This window comes from Aquarana catesbeiana, linkage group LG03 (assembly GCF_042186555.1).
Source record: "Aquarana catesbeiana isolate 2022-GZ linkage group LG03, ASM4218655v1, whole genome shotgun sequence".
In the NCBI taxonomy this organism is placed as follows: Eukaryota; Metazoa; Chordata; class Amphibia; order Anura; family Ranidae; genus Aquarana; species Aquarana catesbeiana.
The window spans coordinates 650,610,153-650,631,576 of record NC_133326.1 but is presented as its reverse complement, the minus strand read 5'-3'; the positions used below and the strand labels follow the sequence as shown (position 1 = coordinate 650,631,576).

General features: G+C 42.5%; 1 protein-coding gene across 1 annotated transcript in view; it reads left to right on the top strand.

Moving 5' to 3' along the window:
• FARSA (phenylalanyl-tRNA synthetase subunit alpha) overlaps nt 1-12,885 on the top strand; it is a 50,374-nt gene extending 37,489 nt beyond the window's left edge. The window contains exons 12-13 of the mRNA XM_073622638.1: nt 6,518-6,632; nt 12,367-12,885. Coding sequence (XP_073478739.1) covers nt 6,518-6,632; nt 12,367-12,472 — 221 coding nt within the window. The 3' untranslated portion in view covers nt 12,473-12,885. The remainder of the gene's footprint in view (nt 1-6,517; nt 6,633-12,366) is intronic.
• The last annotated feature ends 8,539 nt before the right edge of the window (nt 12,886-21,424 follow it).

Below are 21,424 nucleotides of genomic sequence, written 5' to 3'. Positions count from 1 at the left end.
GGTTATTGTGGTTTCCGGGGGAATGAAGCGCCCTCTTTTAGCTTGACTGAAACTGGTGGCACCTTTAAGTGACCGTTGTCTTCCGGTCCTGTGGACCATAGGCACACAGGGATTCTGTCAAGTACTTCCTGCAGTATTGAACTTGAAGTTTTTGCTTCATGAAGTGTCATCAGGAGAGGCAAAAAAACACAAAGCAGATGAGTCTTCTAAACATAGGGGAGTATGTAACTTCATCCCCCCTTCAGGCGTGTCCTGATTGAGGCCTGTAGTCTGGACAACACATCAGCTCCTAGTAGATTCAAGGGACATGTAGAGGACACCACAAATCTGGCAAGCAAATCAGGAAGTGGACTGGAGCGGGGCACCCCATCCATTCCTGCGCAGGAAACATCAATAGTGGAAAGGAAAGAATTATTAGGCAGGTTCACCGCCCTCGAAACACTTTTGGCTGCACCCCTGTCAATGAGGAAAGTGGTAGGTTTTTCGTCTGGGACATCTTGGGGCTCTGCATTCTTTTCTAAAGTGACCCCGTTTCCCACAGTTGTAACAGGTGATCCTTTCCCTGGTATTGGGCAGTGGTGGTGGACTAGTGTAGGCGGGATCTTCGTCATGGGTTACCATGAGGGGCGTTGGTTTTTTACCTTTTTGATTTTCTATACCTCTGGTCACCAACAATAAATTAGACATTTTCATTGAATGGTATTCAGGGTGTGCCACCATCAGGCCTTTTCTGATATCCTCTTTGAGCCCTGAAACAAAAGCAGTTGATAACAACATGTGTGTGTGTGCCTTTATGAGTCTAGCATGATACTTCTTCACAGACTCCCCTTTATCTTGGGTAATATCTTGGATTGTGGTGGTCTGATCCGTCAACTTCTCCTTTGCCCAGTCGTGGAGTTGTGCACAGAACTCCACGCCTGAGGTGTAGGAAGTGGCACTTGTCAGGCAGGCATCATTGAAGGCCATCTGCATGACTGGCCAAAAGACATATCCTGCTTTGATTTGGCATAGGCTGATCAAGTCTCTCCAGGCAGCTGAGTAAGTTTCTTGTATCTGCACTATCCTGTGGTAGAAGGGAATTGGCTGCTTCTCTGGGTCAGGCAGACTTGTCACTAAGGCCGCTGCTTGTGATAGAGTAAAAGCGACATACATCACTGGTGCCCCTTCTGGTAACCGAGACTGTTGTTGGGGCGGGGGCTGACAAGAGGTACTGTTCCTTATGGTTGCCAGCATGTGTTTGAGATCCTCTCGGAACTGTGAGTCCGGAGCCGGATTGGGGGTTAAATCAGTGGGTGGCCTTGCTGCCTGTTGTTGGGCTTCCCACTCAGACGCTTTTTCATCATTAACCTATCCGGCCTGGGAATGTAATGCTTCCGTATTGGGGAAGACAGATGTGTGGTATGAACCATCCTGGTTTAAAACAGGGAGGGCTGGGTACAGGCTGTTTAAGCTTACTGGGTGTACCAAGATGGCCGCCGGCAGGAAGTGCACTGGGCTAGGTAGAAAGTGAAGGCATGGGTGCACTAAGATGGCCACCGGGCTGAGTTGTCACAGTGGGTTGTGCTTGGGTGGTGAGAAAGGAGTGGTTGTTAGACGGAGGGCAGTGTTGTCCCTCCCCTCCTTTTGTTTCAAATTCCAACATAACGTGGTAATTTCACATACTGTATCCCCAACTCTGTGATACACATACATAATACAATCGCCATCTTTCTTAACTTCCTTTATCCAATTTTCTTTATCACACAGGATTTTTCTCCCTGTTTCTTTAGCAACATAACTTTCGCCACTTCTTTCAACTTTGTTAACTATTTCAACATCTTATCTCCTCTTCACTATCACATTCTTTTCTCTCTCTGTTTCTCGGCTAACGGCTTGAGAGGAGAATACGTACAACCAAGGGGTTAATATTCTTTCTCAGTGTTCTTTATCAACAAATTCCTTGGGTGGGGGCACATAAGACTGCGCTCCTCCCTGTAATGTACGGTTAATCTCAGAACAAGAACAAACACATCAGGGGTAATGGGGAGCTACGGCCTGCAACCCAACAGATCACCCGGGTAGCCCCCCCCTCCGACCTTAACCAGTCCCCACCCCAACCCCTCTCGTGTATAGCAAACAATAAACCACAAATACACTCAGGACAGGACATTACACCTGCCACTCTCTGATCCGTAAAGCCTCAGCAGGCTAAGATAACCACAAGGGCAGACCACCCTGCAAAAATAAACCCGTTTATAGACGTCTATTACAGCTCTACACCAAGAGGCCGACAACTCGTCTTGGGGTGAGACATCTGTAACACTTTCAGACTGCAAAGCCAGCAGCTGAGATAACCCTCAAAGGTTCGTTAAAACCCAGAGTAACCCGTCTATAAACGTTTGCTACAAGGGAAAAAATCTCATTCCAGAGGCCGACAGCTCATCTGGAGATGAGATCACACATTCACACATGTAGCACTTTTAGACTGCTAAGTTTCGTAGCCCAAAGAATGGCAGACAGTGAACAAAAAAATACAGTCAGCAGAAACCCATTGGCAGGTTCGTTAAAACAACCTCAGGCGAGGAGTTACCTGCCTCTAAGACAGTCTCAGCATACCGACAGAATCCAGCGGTCAACCGAAAGATAAGAAAGTCGTACAGTGGTAAGAATATAAAGAAGACTTACCGGTACTGTTAGGGCTGCGCAAACCCCACTCTTATCAATCAATTAACGCTCGAATGCTTATCGCGGTATGGCTTCGACTGTAGCCTGAGGTCCCGGGTTTCGGCACCATCTGTTATGGAAATGATTAAGAGCTCCAATCGAGCCCAAGGTTATCTGCTGCTGTCTCTAATTGAAAAGTGTGGATATGCATGCATATAAAAGTAAACACTCTGAGACACGCTCAGCTCCGTTACTTCTTACACTTCTGATTTATTCAAGGCGGTGCTAATGTTTTATACACACAAATACGTCATTGCTATGTTAGTCTAATAGGTACATCTCATTGGTTAAGATAGAAAAGAAGATGGAGAATCTTCATAACGAGATTTGGCTGTCCTTGGTTTTATCTTCAGTTCCGCGTTCTTCTGATGTGTGGGATGTAGGGGGTACCCGCCATCTTGAGAAAATATAGGAACAGAGCAAACCTGTATACTTATATAATGAGTAAGGAGAAAAATATGTATACACATAAGAAAATAGACATTTTCAGATTATTATTATTATTTACATCACATTCCTTCACAATACTACTGTCGAAAACAGATCATACAGTACATGGGAAGATACGACTTAATACATCCCTACATGGCTTCTTCAGGAGAACTCAGTATCAGTCAGCTGTATATATGATCATTATAAAGAATAACATGGTTATTAGACTCAAATAGTACTCAATACATAATTCCAAACATAAACATATCACAATCTCAAATTTAATTGTCCTGGATGAGTGGAAAAAAAAAAAAAAATCTGACTATAAGGCTCCAATCATATAGGAGAAGGCAAGCAAAGGATCATTTGGTGAAACCACAGAGGAGGCTAAAACCGCCTCCTATAGGTCCATCTATATGGAATATGAAGTACATGCTAATGAACAATGGATCAAAAAGACCTATAGTTTATAACCAAGATGAGCCTTGAGGTGGGTAAATAAATCATCCTGTATCCAAGGGAACTAGAAAAAAGGGGAAAAGGAACTAGGGTAAGAGGGACACCTCTCCCCACAAATCCAGGTAACATTTTTTTTTACAAAAGAGACAATAACAAAGAAACAAATGTAACAAAAATAATACTTGAGAGAAATCTCAATTATAATGGTCTATATCCCAGTAAAGAAACCACAACACTATAGAAAGGGCTTGAAGCTGATCGATTCGTTCATCCCTGGATGACTAGTAGCTGACAAGGTATGAATCCATTTTGTCTCCCGCTGGAGAAGAATTTTGTCTCCATCTCTCCCCATCTTTCATGTGTGGGAACCTATTCCAATGCAAAGCATTTCATCTTTGACACTTGGAGAGAGTGGAATAAACCCATTTGCCTACTGATTGGGGTTTCCATTTTTTTTTCTTCATTACAAGGGAAACATGGTCTCTGATCCAGTGAAAAATAAAAGTATTTTGGTGTTTCCTACATAGAATGCTTTGCAATCGCACTCCATATGGTAGACCACTCCTACTAACTGGCAGGTTGCAAAGAACCTTGGTCTATATTCCTCCCCTTTGGGGAGGGCTACAGACACTGAGTTTAATAACAAATCTGCAATACCCACAAGTACCACAGGGTGCTGTACCCTTTTGCATAATCGCTCCTTTGGTGTCAAAGGGGCTATGTACCAACTGATCCTTCAGAGACTTGGACCTCCTGAAGGTAATCTGAGGGTATGGGCTCAGATATTTTGACACCACCTTATCCGTGACCAATAAATGCCAGTACTTATTAGCCTGTCCTCTTGATTTCCTCCTGATTTTTGTTTTTTAGAATGTATTAAATTCTCTCTATTATTTGACTTTGCTCTATGATGAGCTTTCTTCGATCGACTGTATCCTCTGTTTAATAAGCAGGTCTGTAGAGCTTTAGCCTCTACTTCAAAGTTGTCATCACGAATAACATTTTCTTCTAAGCCTCAAATATTGGCTGTAGGGTATGCTTTGAACTAGAGGTTTTGGATGGGAGCTGGTGGCAAGGAGGATCGAATTTCCTGTCGAGGGTTTTCTATATAAGGAGGAACCTATACTTCCGTCAGGGTTAACAAAGATGGTGTCCAAGAAATCAATGTTTTTTTGGTCAGAGATTGTGGTAAATTTAAGGTTGTACTGGTTGATCTTTATTTTATCCATAAAGGAAAGACGTTCATCTCTGGATCCTGTCCAGACAATAAAAATATAATCGATAAACCAACGCCAAATTTAAAACTTTTTCAAAGTCTTCTTGTAGATCATCTGATGATAAAATCTCACGCTCTCACCCCCCCAAGTACAGATTGGTGTACGACGGGGCACACTTGGTCCCCATTGCAACGCCCTGCACCTGGAGGTAGTGGGAGTGGTCAAACAGAGAAATATTATTGGTGAGAATGAAGTAAAGCAAGTCCAAGATGAATCTGTTATATAGGAGTCTGCTCTGGAGCCTCTCTCGGAAGTGAAGTCCTCCACAACCCGTACCCCCAATTAATGGGGAATGGAGTTGTAGAGGGCCTCATCATTGATTGCCACCAGCCAGGCTCCTTTTGGCACATTGGTCCCATCAAGAGCTCCTCAGTAGGTCAACTGTGTCTTGGATATACGACCCAAGGGCCCTGACATGGGGATGTAGATAGTCATCTATTCATTTACTAGCTGCCTCTGTAAGGCAGCCGTTGCCAAAGATAATTGGGCGCCCAGCAGGGCATTCAATGTTTTTGTGTATCTTAGGCAATGTGTATAGGGTAGGTAACCTAGGAGTTTTTACCGTTAAAAATTCACTGGTCTTCTGGTCATTAACCCTTGATGGAAGGCCTGATAAATCAATGTTTGATATTTAGTCTGTGCTAATTTAATATGAGATAAGGGGATGGGCCTATACCATTGGCGATTTCGTAGCAGATCCATAACCATTTTTTTAATAATTTATCATATCCATAACAACAATATTGCCCCCTTTATCAGCAAGTTTAATTATTAACTCATGATTGTTGTTTTTTAAAGATAGCAGAGCTTTATTCTGCTCTAGACTTAGGTTAGATGGTCTGCTACTGATTTTACAATTTGTGGGTTGAATCTCTTTTGTTACTTGTTGGGTTTCCCTGTATCGGCGAGTACCGGGGGGGGGGAGTATTGGTACTTGTACTTTTTAAAAAGTGGTATCGGTGCAACCCTACATGTTATGGCAGTGATCTTTTCACTGCAGAGCTGCATAAGGACAATGCTTCCAAAGTGAAATAGGGCAGTGACAATGAACTGGCCTGCACTGGGTATAAAAAATGGCTTTGTTTATCTTGGCCTCATTTCTGTTTTTTAAAGATCATATCTTCAGAAAATCCCTTAAGCCAGCCATACACAGTGCAAATCACTTTTCTGCAACCACAGGAAAGAAAGGTGCTCTTTCCCCTATCAACACACTGTGTTGACAGGGAATCCCGATAATCGCATTTTAAGATCCGGCAGGTTGGTTGTACCCAAGTTCGATGGATCAACTTGGTACATTCAGCCTGCCCATACATAGTTTGAATGTACCCGTTGGACCGGCTGGGATTCAAACTGTCTATGGCCAGCCTTATTCACAAGCATGCATGTGCTGAAACCCATGGCGGCGTTTTCATTTCAACACTCAAGATAGGGAACAACAGAGGCCTGGTTGCTGTTTCCAACATGGATAATTACGCTTTCCTGATATACTGGTGTTTTGTTGTCCTCCGTACACTGCCCTGTTTTTCAAGCCTGTTTAGATGATGGATATTGGAGGTCAAGCATCAAAGTAACTTTACTGTGGCCCACTGGGGTTATTTAGATCCTGATTTCTTTTAGGAAGCTAACATGATCTCTTCTTTTCACAGGCTTGAAGAAGTGGGTGGAAGTGGGGAACTCAGGAGTTTTTCGGCCAGAGATGCTGCTGCCTATGGGGCTTCCCGAGGGAGTGTCGGTCATTGCATGGGGTCTCTCGCTGGAGAGGTGAGATGAAGAGAACATGCCAGTGGAGTGCTGTCCATATCCATGCTCAAAGTTCAGCCATTTTGTGTGGTCCACAGATTATGTACATTGTAGATGACAGAGTTGCGTATAAGAAATAGGCGGCAGTCCCTCTAGCTGCTGACACGCTGCTCTTCATGGTCTGGTACATAGTATGGGTCGTTGTACCCTGGACACCTGCAGTGTGGGGAATCTACAGCATAAAGTTGCTGACTTTAGCTCAGTCCTAAGGCAATTCACACCTCATCCCATAACACAGTACAGCCACCTCACCATTCATTGGCGAGGCAGCCGTGTTACAACGCAATATTTCCCAATGACTTTTTCAATGGCCGCAGCCCAGGAGTCTCTGAAAATAATTTAATGACCACTTTCCTGTAGTCTGGAGGTAAGGCCGGTGTTTTATCAGAAAGTGCAACCGAAGTAATGTTCTGTCTCGGGCATCTTGGTACACCCGCACTCGCCTGCAGTAAGCCTACAGTCAGACGGCGGCAAGTGGACATCTTTTTACACCCACCAAAGTCTTGCATTTCACACTTATTTTTACCAGTAAACTGACCTTATATCGTGAAATACAGGATTTTGAAATCCGCCAAGCTATTTTGATGTTGAATATTATAAGCAGCGGTGTTCTGTCAGATCAGCAAACCTGTGATATCAGCAGGCTTGCGGTTGCTTTTAAAATTCAACATCAAAACAGTGTCACAGATTTTAAAATACTGTATTTCAATATATAAGCTCAGTTAACTGTTAAAAATGTGTGTTGAAATGCAAGACTTCGGTGTGTGTAAAAAGATGTCCCCTTGCCGCCTTCTGACTGTAGGCTTACTGCAGTGCGGGGTATACCAAGATGGCCGTGACAGAACATAACTTTCGTTGCATTTTCTGATGGGTGGCGGCTTTCTGACAGGACACCGGCAATACACGAGTCCCGTTTTTTTTTTTAAACTGATCCGATTCCCCCATCCACAAATGTGATATGGATTGGGAAATCCTCCCCGCTGTGTCATTGCATTCTGACAGCGAGGAGACTCCCCCGCCATAAGAATACACTGACCAGCACAGCAGATTGACTTCTGTTCAACCACAGTGGCCACACAGGGATCAAAATTTGGCTGTTCCCCGCTGAATCATCCAAGTTTAAATCCATGTATGGCCAGCTTGAGCACAAGACCAGAGATTATTTTGCTATTCGACACTGTGCTACTTTAACTGACAATTACGCGGTCATGCAACGCTGTACCCAAACAATTTATGAAAAAAAATTTTCAGACAAATAGAGCTTTCTTTTGGTAGTATTTGATTACCACTGGGGTTTTTTTTTATTATATAAAGGACAAAAGACCTGAGAATTATGGAATAAAAATCTATCAATAAAAAAAAATATATATATATAGTTGCATAAGTGTGCACACCCTCTTATAAATGGGGATGTAACTGTGTTAAAAATTAAGCAATCACATTAAAGCCCCGTACACATGATCAGAAAATCGTACGAAAAATACTGCTTTTGAAGCAATCGTACGATAATCAGATCATTGGTATGTATTATCAGGAGAGATGTTGAGCTCAAGGAAACACGTCACGCCCCACATTGGATATTGGATCGTTAGTACAGAGCTTTCGAGAGCCGATCAGGACAGTTCGATTATTATTTGATCGGACATGCACAAATTTTTTTATTTTGTACAATGCCAGATCATATGACTTTCGTTTAATCAGTACAGCAGCTGTTCGAAAATGCAATACAAATGCATTACAACACGTGACATCACTTCCGAATTTTTATTCTGTCGTACAAGAATTTTCGTGACTTTAGAAAACTCATCGGATTCGTTCTGTGATTTGCATGCAAAATAAAACAGACGATCATTCGGCAGTTCTCATCGTGTGTACCGGGCTTTAAACTCATGTTAAATAGGAGTCTGTACACACCTGCCATCACTTAAAGTGCCTCTGATTAACCCCAAATATAGTTTAGCTTTTCTAGTAGGTCTTTCCTGACATTTTTCTTAGTCGCAGTCACATTTTTATGTTCATACAGTCTACTGGTCGTTTTTACCAATGCAATAGGCCGTTCTTACTTTGCAAATAGTTTGCCTGAGCCAGTCAGATCTCTACTATGATCAAGGGATCTATGGTGGGAATTAATAAAGTGTGGCGCAGGCATAAGGTTCCACCATGCTTAGCTGAGAGGGATGAGGACAGTTAACCCTGCGACTGCCATGGTTAACATGCCTGCATATCAGGGAAAGGAGCTTTGTTAATATAGTACACGTCACTCACACCTGTTTCCTGAGCCATTATAATGGCACAAGAAGCTTTAATTCCCCCAATATGTGCTTGTAGTATAATCCTGACATCTGAAGCTGTCTTGACTCATTTGAAGCAACATTCCCAACAAAAATCAAATTAAAGACCAGCTTTAAAGACGAAGTACCGGCTGTGAGGCGTTGAGACATTAAATTCAGAGAATTGATTAGGATAATGTTCATATCAACAGCATGACAATGCAGCAAGAGTCAGGTGAGGAGTTGCAAACTGATTGGATTACCTTCAGTGTCGCTGTTGACATGGTGAACAGCCTGGCTGCTGCTTAGCCTGTCCTATGTTTAATCCCGACCACATAATCCCTGTAGACGGGTGACCGTGCCCTCATTAGAGACATATGCTCCACTTCTTGCACATGTAAACAAACACACGGGACCTGTTCTATTTTTTCACTCCTATAGATGCTTGTGTGATGGATCTTCATAAGGGCCATCAGCAGTGCAGTTAGATTATGTGCTTTTAAAGTTTGACTGCTACTTTTGTACAACTTTTTGATTGTAAATAGAAATTTCAGCACTGCAGTTGCATGCCGGTATTAAAAGCATTCTCTTTCAGTGCCAGTTCACACTTGTGCGGTGCCAAAATCACATTCGTTTTTGAACAGGAATTGCATCGCATTCCTGTTCAAATGACATGCGATTTCTTCAGCAGTGGACTATGAGCCATCATTCTGTATGGCTCAAATCGCACCGTATCCGCACCAAAATCGTGCAGGACCCTTTTTTTTTACTGCGCCAGAACCGGATCGCATGGGTGATCCGCTACAATGCCTGTCATGTTTTTTTTAGTTTTGTCTGTGTACCTACTGAAGATTTTTCCTCACTCTCTCTAATGGAGCCCCAGATGGCAGTAAAAACCCATGCAAGAAAATCAAAGCATGCCACACACTCTTGTAATTTGACTATTAATTTGGATGTAAAAACACGGTGGCTAAACACGGTGGTATCAAATAAGTCCAAAAAGCAGAAGGAGCCAACATGGCGGAATTGCATATAACATATAACTTGCATATAATATGTTTTCCTGTTAAAAATAAAACATGTTTAAAGTGGAAGTAAACCCCCCTATCGGTTTCAGCCAAGGAAGCTGCCATCTTATCCTCTGTTTAATCTACAACTGCCGTGATGCTGCACATGTGATCAGTTATGACACAAGCCAGTTTACTTACGCTTTAAAGTGGTGTTCTGGCCGAAATTATACTTTTTAAATAAAAATACCCCTATAATACACAAGCTTAATGTATTCTAGTAAAGTTAGTCTGTAAACTAAGGTCTGTTTTGTTAGTTTATAGCAGTAGTTTGTTATTTTATAAATTTACAGCAGGCCGTGGCCATCTTAAGTGTGGGCATCTGAAGCCAGACTGTATTTCTTCCTGGATCTCATCCTTGCAGATCTCGCACATGCTCAGTGCAGCACAAGCAGTGTAATAGGTTTCAGGTCAGGTTTCCATAGCAACGGCAGTGTCAGAGGAAGTTGCCGCCCCTTCCCAGAAGGCATTGCAAACAGGAAATGATGCGATGGGCCACGGCCAGGGAGGAGGAAGTGAAAAATGAATACAGCAGATATACAGTAGGTGCTGAGAAAAAAAAATTAAAAATATCCAATTCGTTTACAGTGCACAGTTTAGTGAAGGATGCTGAAGAGTTGTAAAAGTGGGTGGAACTCCACTTTAAGTGACTTTGACCAGGAGAACCTGCGTGTCTTCAAAACCATTTGTTTTTTTGACATGGGACTGTTGTAAACATGTTAGCGTGCGGAATTCTTCTGCTTAGCAGCAGTAATAACTTATCACTGCTACTGGGAACCAGGAGCTATGTGCAGTACAGCACCAGGGGGGGCAAAAGTGTGTTTTTTATCTTGAATATTGATTAAGGTCCAATCCAGGAGGTGAGCACATATGGTTCACTGGGTGTTGTGCATGCGACATGTGGGTGATCTGTTAAAGTGAAGATGTTGACATTTTGGATTTCACTGGTGGTTGGCCACATATACATATTTATGGACTTTTTTTTGTTTTATTATTTGGGATTTAAAGAGGTTGTAAACTCTGGGAAAAAAAAAAAGATGAACCCCACCCCGTAAGACCAAGGCATAATGAGCTAGTATACTTACGTTAGAACAAAGCTGTTCCAATGATGCCAGCACACAGCTGACCCAGCTGACATTTCCTTCGGAGTTTCTTCCGGGTTCGCGGGCTTCAGCTCTGTGAATGGCCGGAGCCACAATTGCATCATTCCAGCGCATGCACGTGGAAGCAGCTTTTCATAGCACAGGGCTCGGAAGGAATGGCACCCTTTGGTGTTCCTTCAGAGCGCATGCGCCAGTGATGTCACTGGCTGCATGTAATGTAAATATCTCCAAACGGTACACAGGAGATCTTTTCACTACTTACAGGTCTTATAGGCCTACCTATAGGTAAATGTCAGCAGAGGAAGTTTTCTTCCTCTTTTAAGAGACAGTGTTTAGTTGCGCTGCATCATTATTTGTATTTATATCTTGGAGGGGTGGAGTCAAAACGGTGCTGATCAGCAATTAAGAATTTACAGATTGTGACCACGTTTATTTGCATATGATTTAGGTCTATTGGGTTTCAAATGTTATAGATGGCTTTTGGTATTTTTACAATAATGCTGAGCTGATTCTCTTTCACTTTTTATAGCAGCAATAATTTGACATGATTTCTAATCTTTCTCTGCTCTATCTGTGCTATAAAAGGAAGTTTTTAGCTTGACATACATTACTCTTAGAGTAAGGCCCCTTTCACACCAGCAGACCAATCGGGTCCGCCCGCCCGCCCATTTTCAGGCGGACCCGATCAGGACCAGCCATCATTCTCTATGGGATGGTGGATGTCAGCGGACATGTGTCCACTGTCACTCGCCGGCATCCTGTCTGATCCGGTCCGCTAAAAACAGATCGATGTGGATACGTTCGCCATCCACCTGGCGGATCGGATTGAATGACAGTTGGATGGTAATGGACAGGCAGTCCCACAAAGAACAGTAGGCTGTGTCCTCTCTGCATAGCGGACAATGGACTTGTCATCCGCCTTCTCAGCGGAGAGATCCCCCGTTGAGCAGGCTGATTCGCTTGGATGGTTTCCACTCCGTCTGAAAGGGCCAGTTCGATTTACTAAAATTCCTCATTAAATACAGCAGGAGTGGTGCTTCACTGTTGCAGTGTGGGGAGCTGAGACTCCAAGGTAGCTGGTGCTGAGGTGGGATCTTGCCTACAGGGACACTAAAAGATACTAGAATCCAGTTTGTTAATTGGCTCCGTGCAGTCTTCCAAAAAAAAAAAAAAAAAAAAAAACACTAAAATGTCACTTAAAGCTGGCTGACCCTTAAAATAAAATATACTGACTGTGTTTCTATCTCTGTTTCAGGCCAACGATGATCAAGTATGGCATTAATAACATTCGAGAGCTGGTGGGGCACAAAGTCAATCTTCAGATGGTGTATGACAGCCCGATATGCCGCCTGGACTCATAATAACTTAGCAGTTGGGAAGAGCAACATGGAGAGTTTCACTAATTGAAGGACAGGCAGAAGTCTTCAGTCCATCAATGGCCAGTCTTGGTGCTCTCATATGTATAAGCCGCAGAGTGACCATGTTTGAAAACAGCCACCATATTGCCCATATTTTATACATATGAAGATTATATACCACTCCTTTTTTCTAAGAACCAGATAGTAAAAATGTTTTTTATATTAAAAAAAAGGGCCCCTATTTATTTACATACTCTCCTGGACCTTTAGAATTTTCCCTCTTTCAGGTGTGAATTGTTGAAGTCTTGTGTCTGCTTCACATTACAAAAGGGAATACAGAAAACACCAACAGTTTTACTTCTATTCTTGGAGACTAGATACAACCAGCCGCAATAAAGATATACTTTATCAGTAAATGGGTGTTGTGTTTTGTATTTTATTTCTCATGCCAGACTCACTTTGGTCCCTTTTTTTGGAGCCCATTGATCACACACCTCAAAGCATACTGGTAAGTTCTTAGACAGGGGAGAAACTGAAACACCAATGGAAGCACACTGCAAGAGATGTGTACTGATCATTGAGGGCCCATTTTAAACGTTCATGTTGCTGTAAAGCGCTGCAATGCGTGTTTTTTTTTTTTTTTTTTTTTTTTGAATGGCACCCCAATGCACACAGGCAATTGAGGTACACAATAGTGCATTATGTTACAAAAAACAATTCCTGATTTTGAGCACATCGAGGTGCACTGGCAGCCCATTCGTTTCAATAGGCTACCTCAATGCTTATTAACGCACAGCACAAATTTAAAGTGATGCCAATGTCTCGTTTTTTTTTTTTTTGTTTTTTTTTTTCATTTAAATATAACGAACATGTTATAGTTACCTGCATGTGCAGTTGGTTTTGCACAGAGCAACCCAGATCCTCCTCTTCTCGGGTCCCACCTAGGAGCTCCTGGCCCCTCTCTCCTGCTGAGTGCCCCCACAGCAAGCAGCTTTCTAGGAAGCACCTGAGCCGCTGCTCAGTGTGTCCATTTAGATACAGAGCCATGGCTCGGCTCCGCCCCCTCTCTCTCCTCATTGGCTGGCTGACTGACTTTGACAGCAGTAGGAGCCAATGGCATCTTGCTGCTTTGCCATTCAATGAGGAGGGGAGTCCCAGACAGCTGAGACTCTCATGCAATATCGCTGGATTGGGTTTTAGGTAAGTAAACCCCCCCTGGTTTTTACTTACCTGCGCCCTAGAACATCATTCGGCGGGGCCACTCTGTGCAAAAGGAGCTGCACAGTGGAGGTAAGTATGTGTTATTTTTTTTATAAACAAAGCTTTACAATCACTTTCATGCAAGGAATTCGTTAAGTGAAATAACCTTCTGACTTTAGAACCACTTTAAATGGGCCCTTAGTCATCCTTGAGGCATATTCATTGGGGTGTATCAATTATATGGCATTATTTTTACATTTCCTCCTTACAGTTTTTAAACATACTGGCACAAAGGTAGGTGAGTTAGTAGACAAAAATCACACACTCCACAATAGGGTAAGAAGTTCCTTTTATTTTTACAGCAATCTATGCATGGTATCTGTCAGCTACAGCAAGAAACCACTTTCAACTAATTTGGCATTTATTGCAGATAAATTGTCATATAAAATAAAATTGAACGTGTGTGTGTGTGTGTGTGTGTATGTATATATGTCTGTCTGTCTAAGCTACATTGGAGATTTGTAATATCTTTGCCAAGCTACTTAAATCGCTAGCAATTAATTTGTTGACCGATCGCTGAACATTATGTAATTTTATTCACAATGCAGATGCGACTCACTTTACTTTCTAAAACCAATTCATCAAGGGTCAGTGGGAAAAAAATGCACCTTCTATTGGTGGTTAGTAGGAAGAATGCCCCTTTTGAAGACACTAAAAAGAACAGCGGTGCCATACTGCTGGCTTATTGCGAAACTATGAAGGCACCGTCAAATGGCAAGTCAATCAGCCACAGGTCTAGGAACTCCTAATTAAGGATGGCTGGACTATAACTTATTTACGTTTTTAAAAAAAATTACGTTCATTTATGTTCTGATTTATGCCACTATTTTTTTTGTGTTACAGTACATGCTCCAGCTCTCAAAGTTTGTGTAAACCTTTGACAATTATCTTTATTTAATAAGTGTAAAATATACCTGTTGCTCTTGCTGGAAATCTTCTAATAACTTCCTGTGCTCTCTGCTGCTTTATCAGTTATATTTTCCCAGGTCTCTCTATAGACTACAAAACCCCTCCTATCTATGTTATGGAGAAGGGGAGGAAGGGTGTTCTGTCGTCCTGCCACAGGATGACAACACAGTGAGTGAGCGTTGTCACCCTAGGACAGGAAGAGTGTTATTGGCGGGATCAACAGGTAAACCATGAAAGTAGCAACCGTGTCCAAGACCTGATAAGCTGCAATATATAAACTTCTGTTCTTGAGTTATTATACACTTCAAAATATTCTCTGCCCCCCCCCCCCCCCTTCTTGGGGTGCTTGTGCTCCTAAATCTCCCTAATGACCATTCTCTAGTATCGACTAAGTACAAATGATTGTACAATTGTCTGAAAGGATTGCTTTTATTTTGCTGCACCATGTGGAGACACTTTTTTTTTGTAAGTGTTTTGTGATCGATTGCAACTTTTAGTAATTCATTGCTAGTGATTTAAGTAGCATGACTAAATCACCAAAAAACACCATCAGTACATCTTAGACTGAACAATGGGGTGGGGAGGTTCCAATTTAATTTTAAAAAATGCCATTTATACCTGAATTTTTAAAGTGTGTTTTTTTTTTTTTTTTTTTATAAGGGTATTGTCATGAATATAGTATGTACATTGGGGGTAGGCAACCTCAGCCCTCCAGCTGTGGTGAAACTACAAGTCCCATGAGACATTGCATCACCCTGACAATCACCAGCATGACTCCTAGAGGCATGATGGGATTTCTAATTTCACCACAGCTGGAATGCTGAGGTTGCCTACCCCTGATGTAAATGTTTTCATTTGATCGTCATGTATTACTTCTGTATATTGTGCAAAAAAAAAAAAAATATGGTATATGGCACATTTTGATTCCCCCTCCACTACCAACCCTGTACTTGCCCCTGATTCATTGACAAGCTTTCACATCTTCAAAACATTTGTGAATGTAGCTGTTGTCCTTGCTCATCCACAGCGCAGGAATAACAAAATGGCACCTCTGTGTCTAAGAGCAAAATGGCTGCTTGTTAAGACCTCTTAATGTAAAAATAATACAATTTTACAATAGTCTAGCTGATTTGGCCTTTGAGAGGGACTGAAATTTGGTGCTTCACCATCATCTTCCTGACACCCATACATGCAGCCACCAAGACTGAAACTGTGGTTGGATCTACATTACATGGCCTGCATCAGCTGATGGAGTCATTGTCAACTTCTTTGCCTTGCACTCGAGACTGTCGTAGATAAAGTTGCTGTTTGCTTAAATCCATGTGCCTGCACCAGAGTTGGACACTTCGCCTGAGTCAAGGGCTTTTGGGTATTGTGTGCATACTCCATCAGTAAGAATATATTACACACAGCAAGGAAGTAGCATGTCTGGGGACTTCAGATGCTGTGTAATGAGGCTTTCCGCAGGCCAAGGTTTCCTCCGTATGCTGCTGGCAGGTAAAGGTTCTCGCTGCTTTTCGATATGGGTATGCAGACCTCAGGCTGGCTGGGCAAGCAATACACATCCATTTTATCTGTTGGTAGTGGTAGTAGAGGACGTGTGGATCTTGGATCATGAGCTAAGTGACTTTTACTTTCCATGTGAGGTCCTAAGATGCAATCTTAAAACAGATAAAAAAAAAAATTGCATTAATTTTCATTTTGACGACCCTTGGACTGTCACATGGTCATTCCACTTTGCACAAGTGAAGAATCATGCACACTGGAAGCTTAGCCCATATTTGTCAAATTCTTATGTTTTTCAGCTCCCAGGGGGTACAGGTGCAGCTTCCACCAGCCTGTCAAAATGTATGACAGACTGAAATACGCGGCGGCTAAACGCTGTACCTAGTTGTACTCTCATTTACAGTTGGGATTACACCGTAACGTATGTCAGGAACGCAGGAATTCTACATCCTGAATGCATTCAGCCCTACATAAGATTGTGCTAAACATCCAGTGTGCATGTAGACTAAATCAGTGGTTCTCAATCCCTGTCCTCGAATACCCCCAACAGGCCATATTTGCAGGATTTCCTTTGATCTTGCACGGGTGCTTTTAATCGGAGTCAATGGCTTGGTATTTTAAACAGCTATTTTATCTAAGAGAAATTCCAAAAACATGGCCTGTTGGGGTTCTTGAGGACAGGGTTGAGAACCACTGGCCTAAATCTATTTACTTCCTGAAAGAAGGTTTATAGAAGGGACTTTTGCAAAGGCACCACTATGACAAATATATCAAAAAAATAAAAATATAGTCTTTACTATATTCAATCTTAAGACAATAATAAAATACATGCAACAGTGAATGCAAATTTTGCACAGAATAAAAGGACTTTCTTCAAAGCAAGAAATGGCTCAAGATCCCAAAATGAATTGTGGGTAGCTGGGTACCCCTTTTTGATTTCTTTTCACTTCCTGCCCAGAAAACATATCAGGACGTGAGAATAAATATCTCAGAAAATTAAGGAAAATCCTACTTTTAGCCCAGGTTCACACTGAGCTGCGGGAATTAAGCGGTGCGAGTTCAGCTGAACTCGCACGAATTTACTTCCGCATGTCAGTCCCGATTTCGGGGGGAGATACCGAAAATCAAGGATGTACTAGGCCGAAATCCGAAACCGATAACGAAAATTACAGTTTTTAAAAAATATTTATATTATTTTTATATATAATTGTATTATATTCAACTTTTTAATTAATATCATCAAGTTAAATTAATATGAATTTATTGTTTGCCATTATTGGCACTTTTTGTGCAAGAAAGGTCAAGAAAAATGCAGTCTCTAACCATTTCTTGTATCATGTCTGCAATCTCTTAATTAATAGTATTAGCAAAATTTCCATTTGATCCACCTCTAGCAGATATGATACAGAAGATGGTCAGAGACTGCAGACATGATACAGGAGATGGTGAGAGACTGCAGACAGGATACAAGCCCAGCAGCCTCGCCAGTGCCCGTCATATGTAGCCTGCCTGTGCCCAGCAGCCTCACCAGTGCCCGTCATATGTAGCCTGCTTGTGCCCAGCAGCCTCACCAGTGCCCATCATATGTAGCCTGCCTGTGCCCAGCAGCCTCACCAGTGCCCGTCATATGCAGCCTGCCTGTGCCCGTCATATGCAGCTTGCCTGTGCCCAGCAGCCTCACCAGTGCCGTCATATGTAGCCTGCCTGTGCCCAGCAGCCTCACCAGTGCCCATCATATGTAGCCTGCCTATGCCCAGCAGCCTCACCAGTGTCCATCATATGTAGCCTGCCTGTGCCCAGCAGCCTCACCAGTGCCCGTCATATGCAGCCTGCCTGTGCCCAGCAGCCTCACCAGTATCCATCATATGCAGCATGCCTGTGCCCATTTTAGAATGGCGATCTCCGCATGTTACGGAGCAGGGTTTGAATTGCCCGGGCCGCAGTAACAATTTCCCGCCTCCTGTAATCACGTCACACCTTTCGGTATGGGCTGTTTTTCGCTATCGGCCGAATGAAAAAACACAGTTTTCGGTCGATAATTTTCGGTGGCCGAAATTTCGGTGCACCTCCTAGTTTCCCTGTACCTTTCATACAGACAAAAGTTAGTACTATGTAGAATTCACTTTGTAGAATTCCGACCAGTTCAAGATAACTTCTGAGGTTGTAACTGGATTGCCAAGTGTAGTGCGGCCGACTACACAGGGAGGTTGATTTACTAAAGGCAAATACACTGTGCACTGCAAGTGCAGTTACGCTAGATCTGAGGGGAAACTCTGCTGATTTCTTTCATCCAATCATGTGCAAGCAAAAATTTGTTTTGTTTTTTTCCCCTCAGATTTATTATTTAGACTATTTGCCTTTCGTAAATCAACCGCAATGAGTGCGTCATGAGCTCCTCAAATCCATGAGCTCCTAAGAGCATATGGACATGATGATAAAGATATTTCTTTTACCGGAAGGCTAGTGGTTAGCCATATTTAACTGGACTTAGTCTGTAATGTAGAAGATGTATCGAAGATTCTCCAAGTCACTTCTTCAGTTCCAAAGAATGTCAGGAAGATAGCCAGCATTTATATCCACACAGGTAGCACAGACACCTTAAAGTGGTTGTAAACCCTTACATACCACTTTTACCTACAGGTAAGCCTATAATAAGGCTTACCTGTAGGTACTGGAAATATCTCCTAAACCTGTACGGTTTAGGAAATATTTACCATATACGTTTGCGCTGACGTCATACAGCCACTCCATCAATTAGTAAAGGGAATAGTTAATTTGGGCCAGCTTGGCCCAAACAAACTACTTCTAGTGAAAGGAAAGATGTAGTCATGCTCCGTACACACGGTCAGAATTTCCGACAGAAAAAGTCCGATGGGAGCTTTCCTCGTATATTCCGACCGTGTGTATGCCCCATCGGACTTTTTACGTTGAAAATTCAGACAGACTTAGATAGAGAACATGTTCTATATTTTTCCGACGGAACAAACTCATATCAGGAAAACCGCTCGTCTGTATGCTGTTCCGACGTACCAAAAATGACGCATGCTCTGAAGCAAGTACGAGACGTCGCACATGTTGTCCCAGCGTACGTGTTGTACGTCACTGCGTTCTTGACGGACGGAATTTGGTGTGGCCGTGTGTGTATGCAAGACAGCTTGAGTGGAATTCCGTCGGAAAAACCTTCAGAGTTTATTCAGACGGCAAAACCGGTCATGTGTTCAGGGCATTAGGCTTTAAATCCAGTTACCATGGAAAGTGTAGATGTTGATTGCCCAAGAATAGGATGGGAGATGTGGAAACCACCCTGTTCTACTTACTTATCTTTCCCTGGCAGTTTGACAACAATTCACACCTTTGTGCACATAATTTGTAAAAGTAACACTTTTGGAGACCTCTTGGAACCGAGGGTGGGATTATGTAAAATAGTTCCACGATTTTTATAGCTCTCATTCTGTTCTTGGACAGTCAACTTATTCACATTCCATGGTGACTGGATCAAGGTGTCTGTGCTAACTGTGTGAATATAAATCCTGGGGTGTGTAACTGTCACTCATTGGAACTGTAAGAAATGGCTTGGAGAAGCTATGAAATTTCTTCAATGTTACAGTACATCTAGCTGACTGTGACTATTACCACCACTTATACCATGACCTGGATATATGAAAACCTTCACAGGCATATGGATGCAGATTTTTTAAGGCATACTAAGTAATATGCTCTATATTAGTACATTTTCGATACATAGCGAGTTTAGTTTTTACCTGCAATGTCATGGGCTAAATCCTTAATGAGGTGACCCACAATGGCATAAGCAGCCCCCACCACAACCAGTCCGGCCATGAGCAGGTAGATCATGGCTCGTGGGAGAGGGATGAGCTCGTATTCCATGGGCTTGTAGTCTGGGTACGAAGGGTTTTCATTGGAGACAGCGAACTGATACGCAGACTGTGCCTGGAAGTGGCTGCCGGTGAGATTGATTGTTCGCAAATTGGACATTACTTCCATCTCCTAATGCAAAGAAAGTGCAAATTAGATTTTTTTTTATAGACCTTACCGTCAGAATCCAATAGTTCTTATTTCAAGTGAATCTGGGTAAAATCCATGCTCTTTCAACTATCGCAATATATGTAAATCAGTTCAGACACTCCTGCTAATAACGCAAAAAAGACTGCCAGAAAGTAACCACCATTTACCACCCACGGCATTTCAGCTTACTGTTTCTATTGAGCTATTGGCAGAAGAGCAAGTCCAAATGTTCCATCTCATGTGTCCGCTTGAGATGGAACAGTGCTTTTGTCTAAAGACAGATCTGTGGCTAACCTTGGAATTTTTTTCCTTTTCTATTTAAATTACACAGAATAAATGCTATAATATTTTATAACATAGCACCTCTTACTCTCTGCATAACTGAAGCTGTTATTCCACAAAAAGATTGGGGCACAATGACATCCCAAGGTGGAGGTTTTGTTTGCTAACAAACCTCCGGTGATCAACATAATTAGCCGTCGTGGGGATCACATGACCGGGAACCATGTAAATTGATTGTTTGAAAATGGCTGCTGCCAGCAAGAACACAGACAAACTTTTAAGTTTACAGTTGTAGTGTTGCTTAATAAACAGACTGCTGATGCCTAGGGATTAAAGAAAACCTGTGCGGAGAGGAAACACGTAGGCTGCTGATCCGATGACTTAAAAACAGATGCATGCAGATTATGAGTTGTGACTTCTCTGGCTGTATGCTTGTTCCAGTTGACTAGCCAGTAAACCCAACATCAAGATGACAGCCCTGGAGACTGCATTTTGCAAATGGACAATGGTAGGTTCATATTTTTTATCCTGACAGGTCCACTTTAAATTTGATGGGTTTTTTTCCATCTACGTCTGTTGGTAGCATGCCAAGCCTTCAATACTTTTCTGGTAAGATTTACATTAAGCAGAAACATGGAAACCTGAAACACACACACAGATGTTCTTTCAAGTAATGCCCCAGTGATTCACCACCTCAAACAGTGCTACTTTGAATCAGTGGTCTCCAGCCTGCACAGGCGGCCAGTAGCAGCCCTTTACTTGCCTTTATCCAGCCCTTGAGACAATCTTCCTCCCACTGACACCAAATGATGGGACACCATTCCCTCCCCACTGACACAAATGATGGGACACCATTCATCCCACTGACACAAATGATGGGGCACCATTCCTCCCACTGACACAAATGATGGGACACCATTCATCCCACTGACACAAATGATGGGACACCATTCATCCCACTGACACAAATGA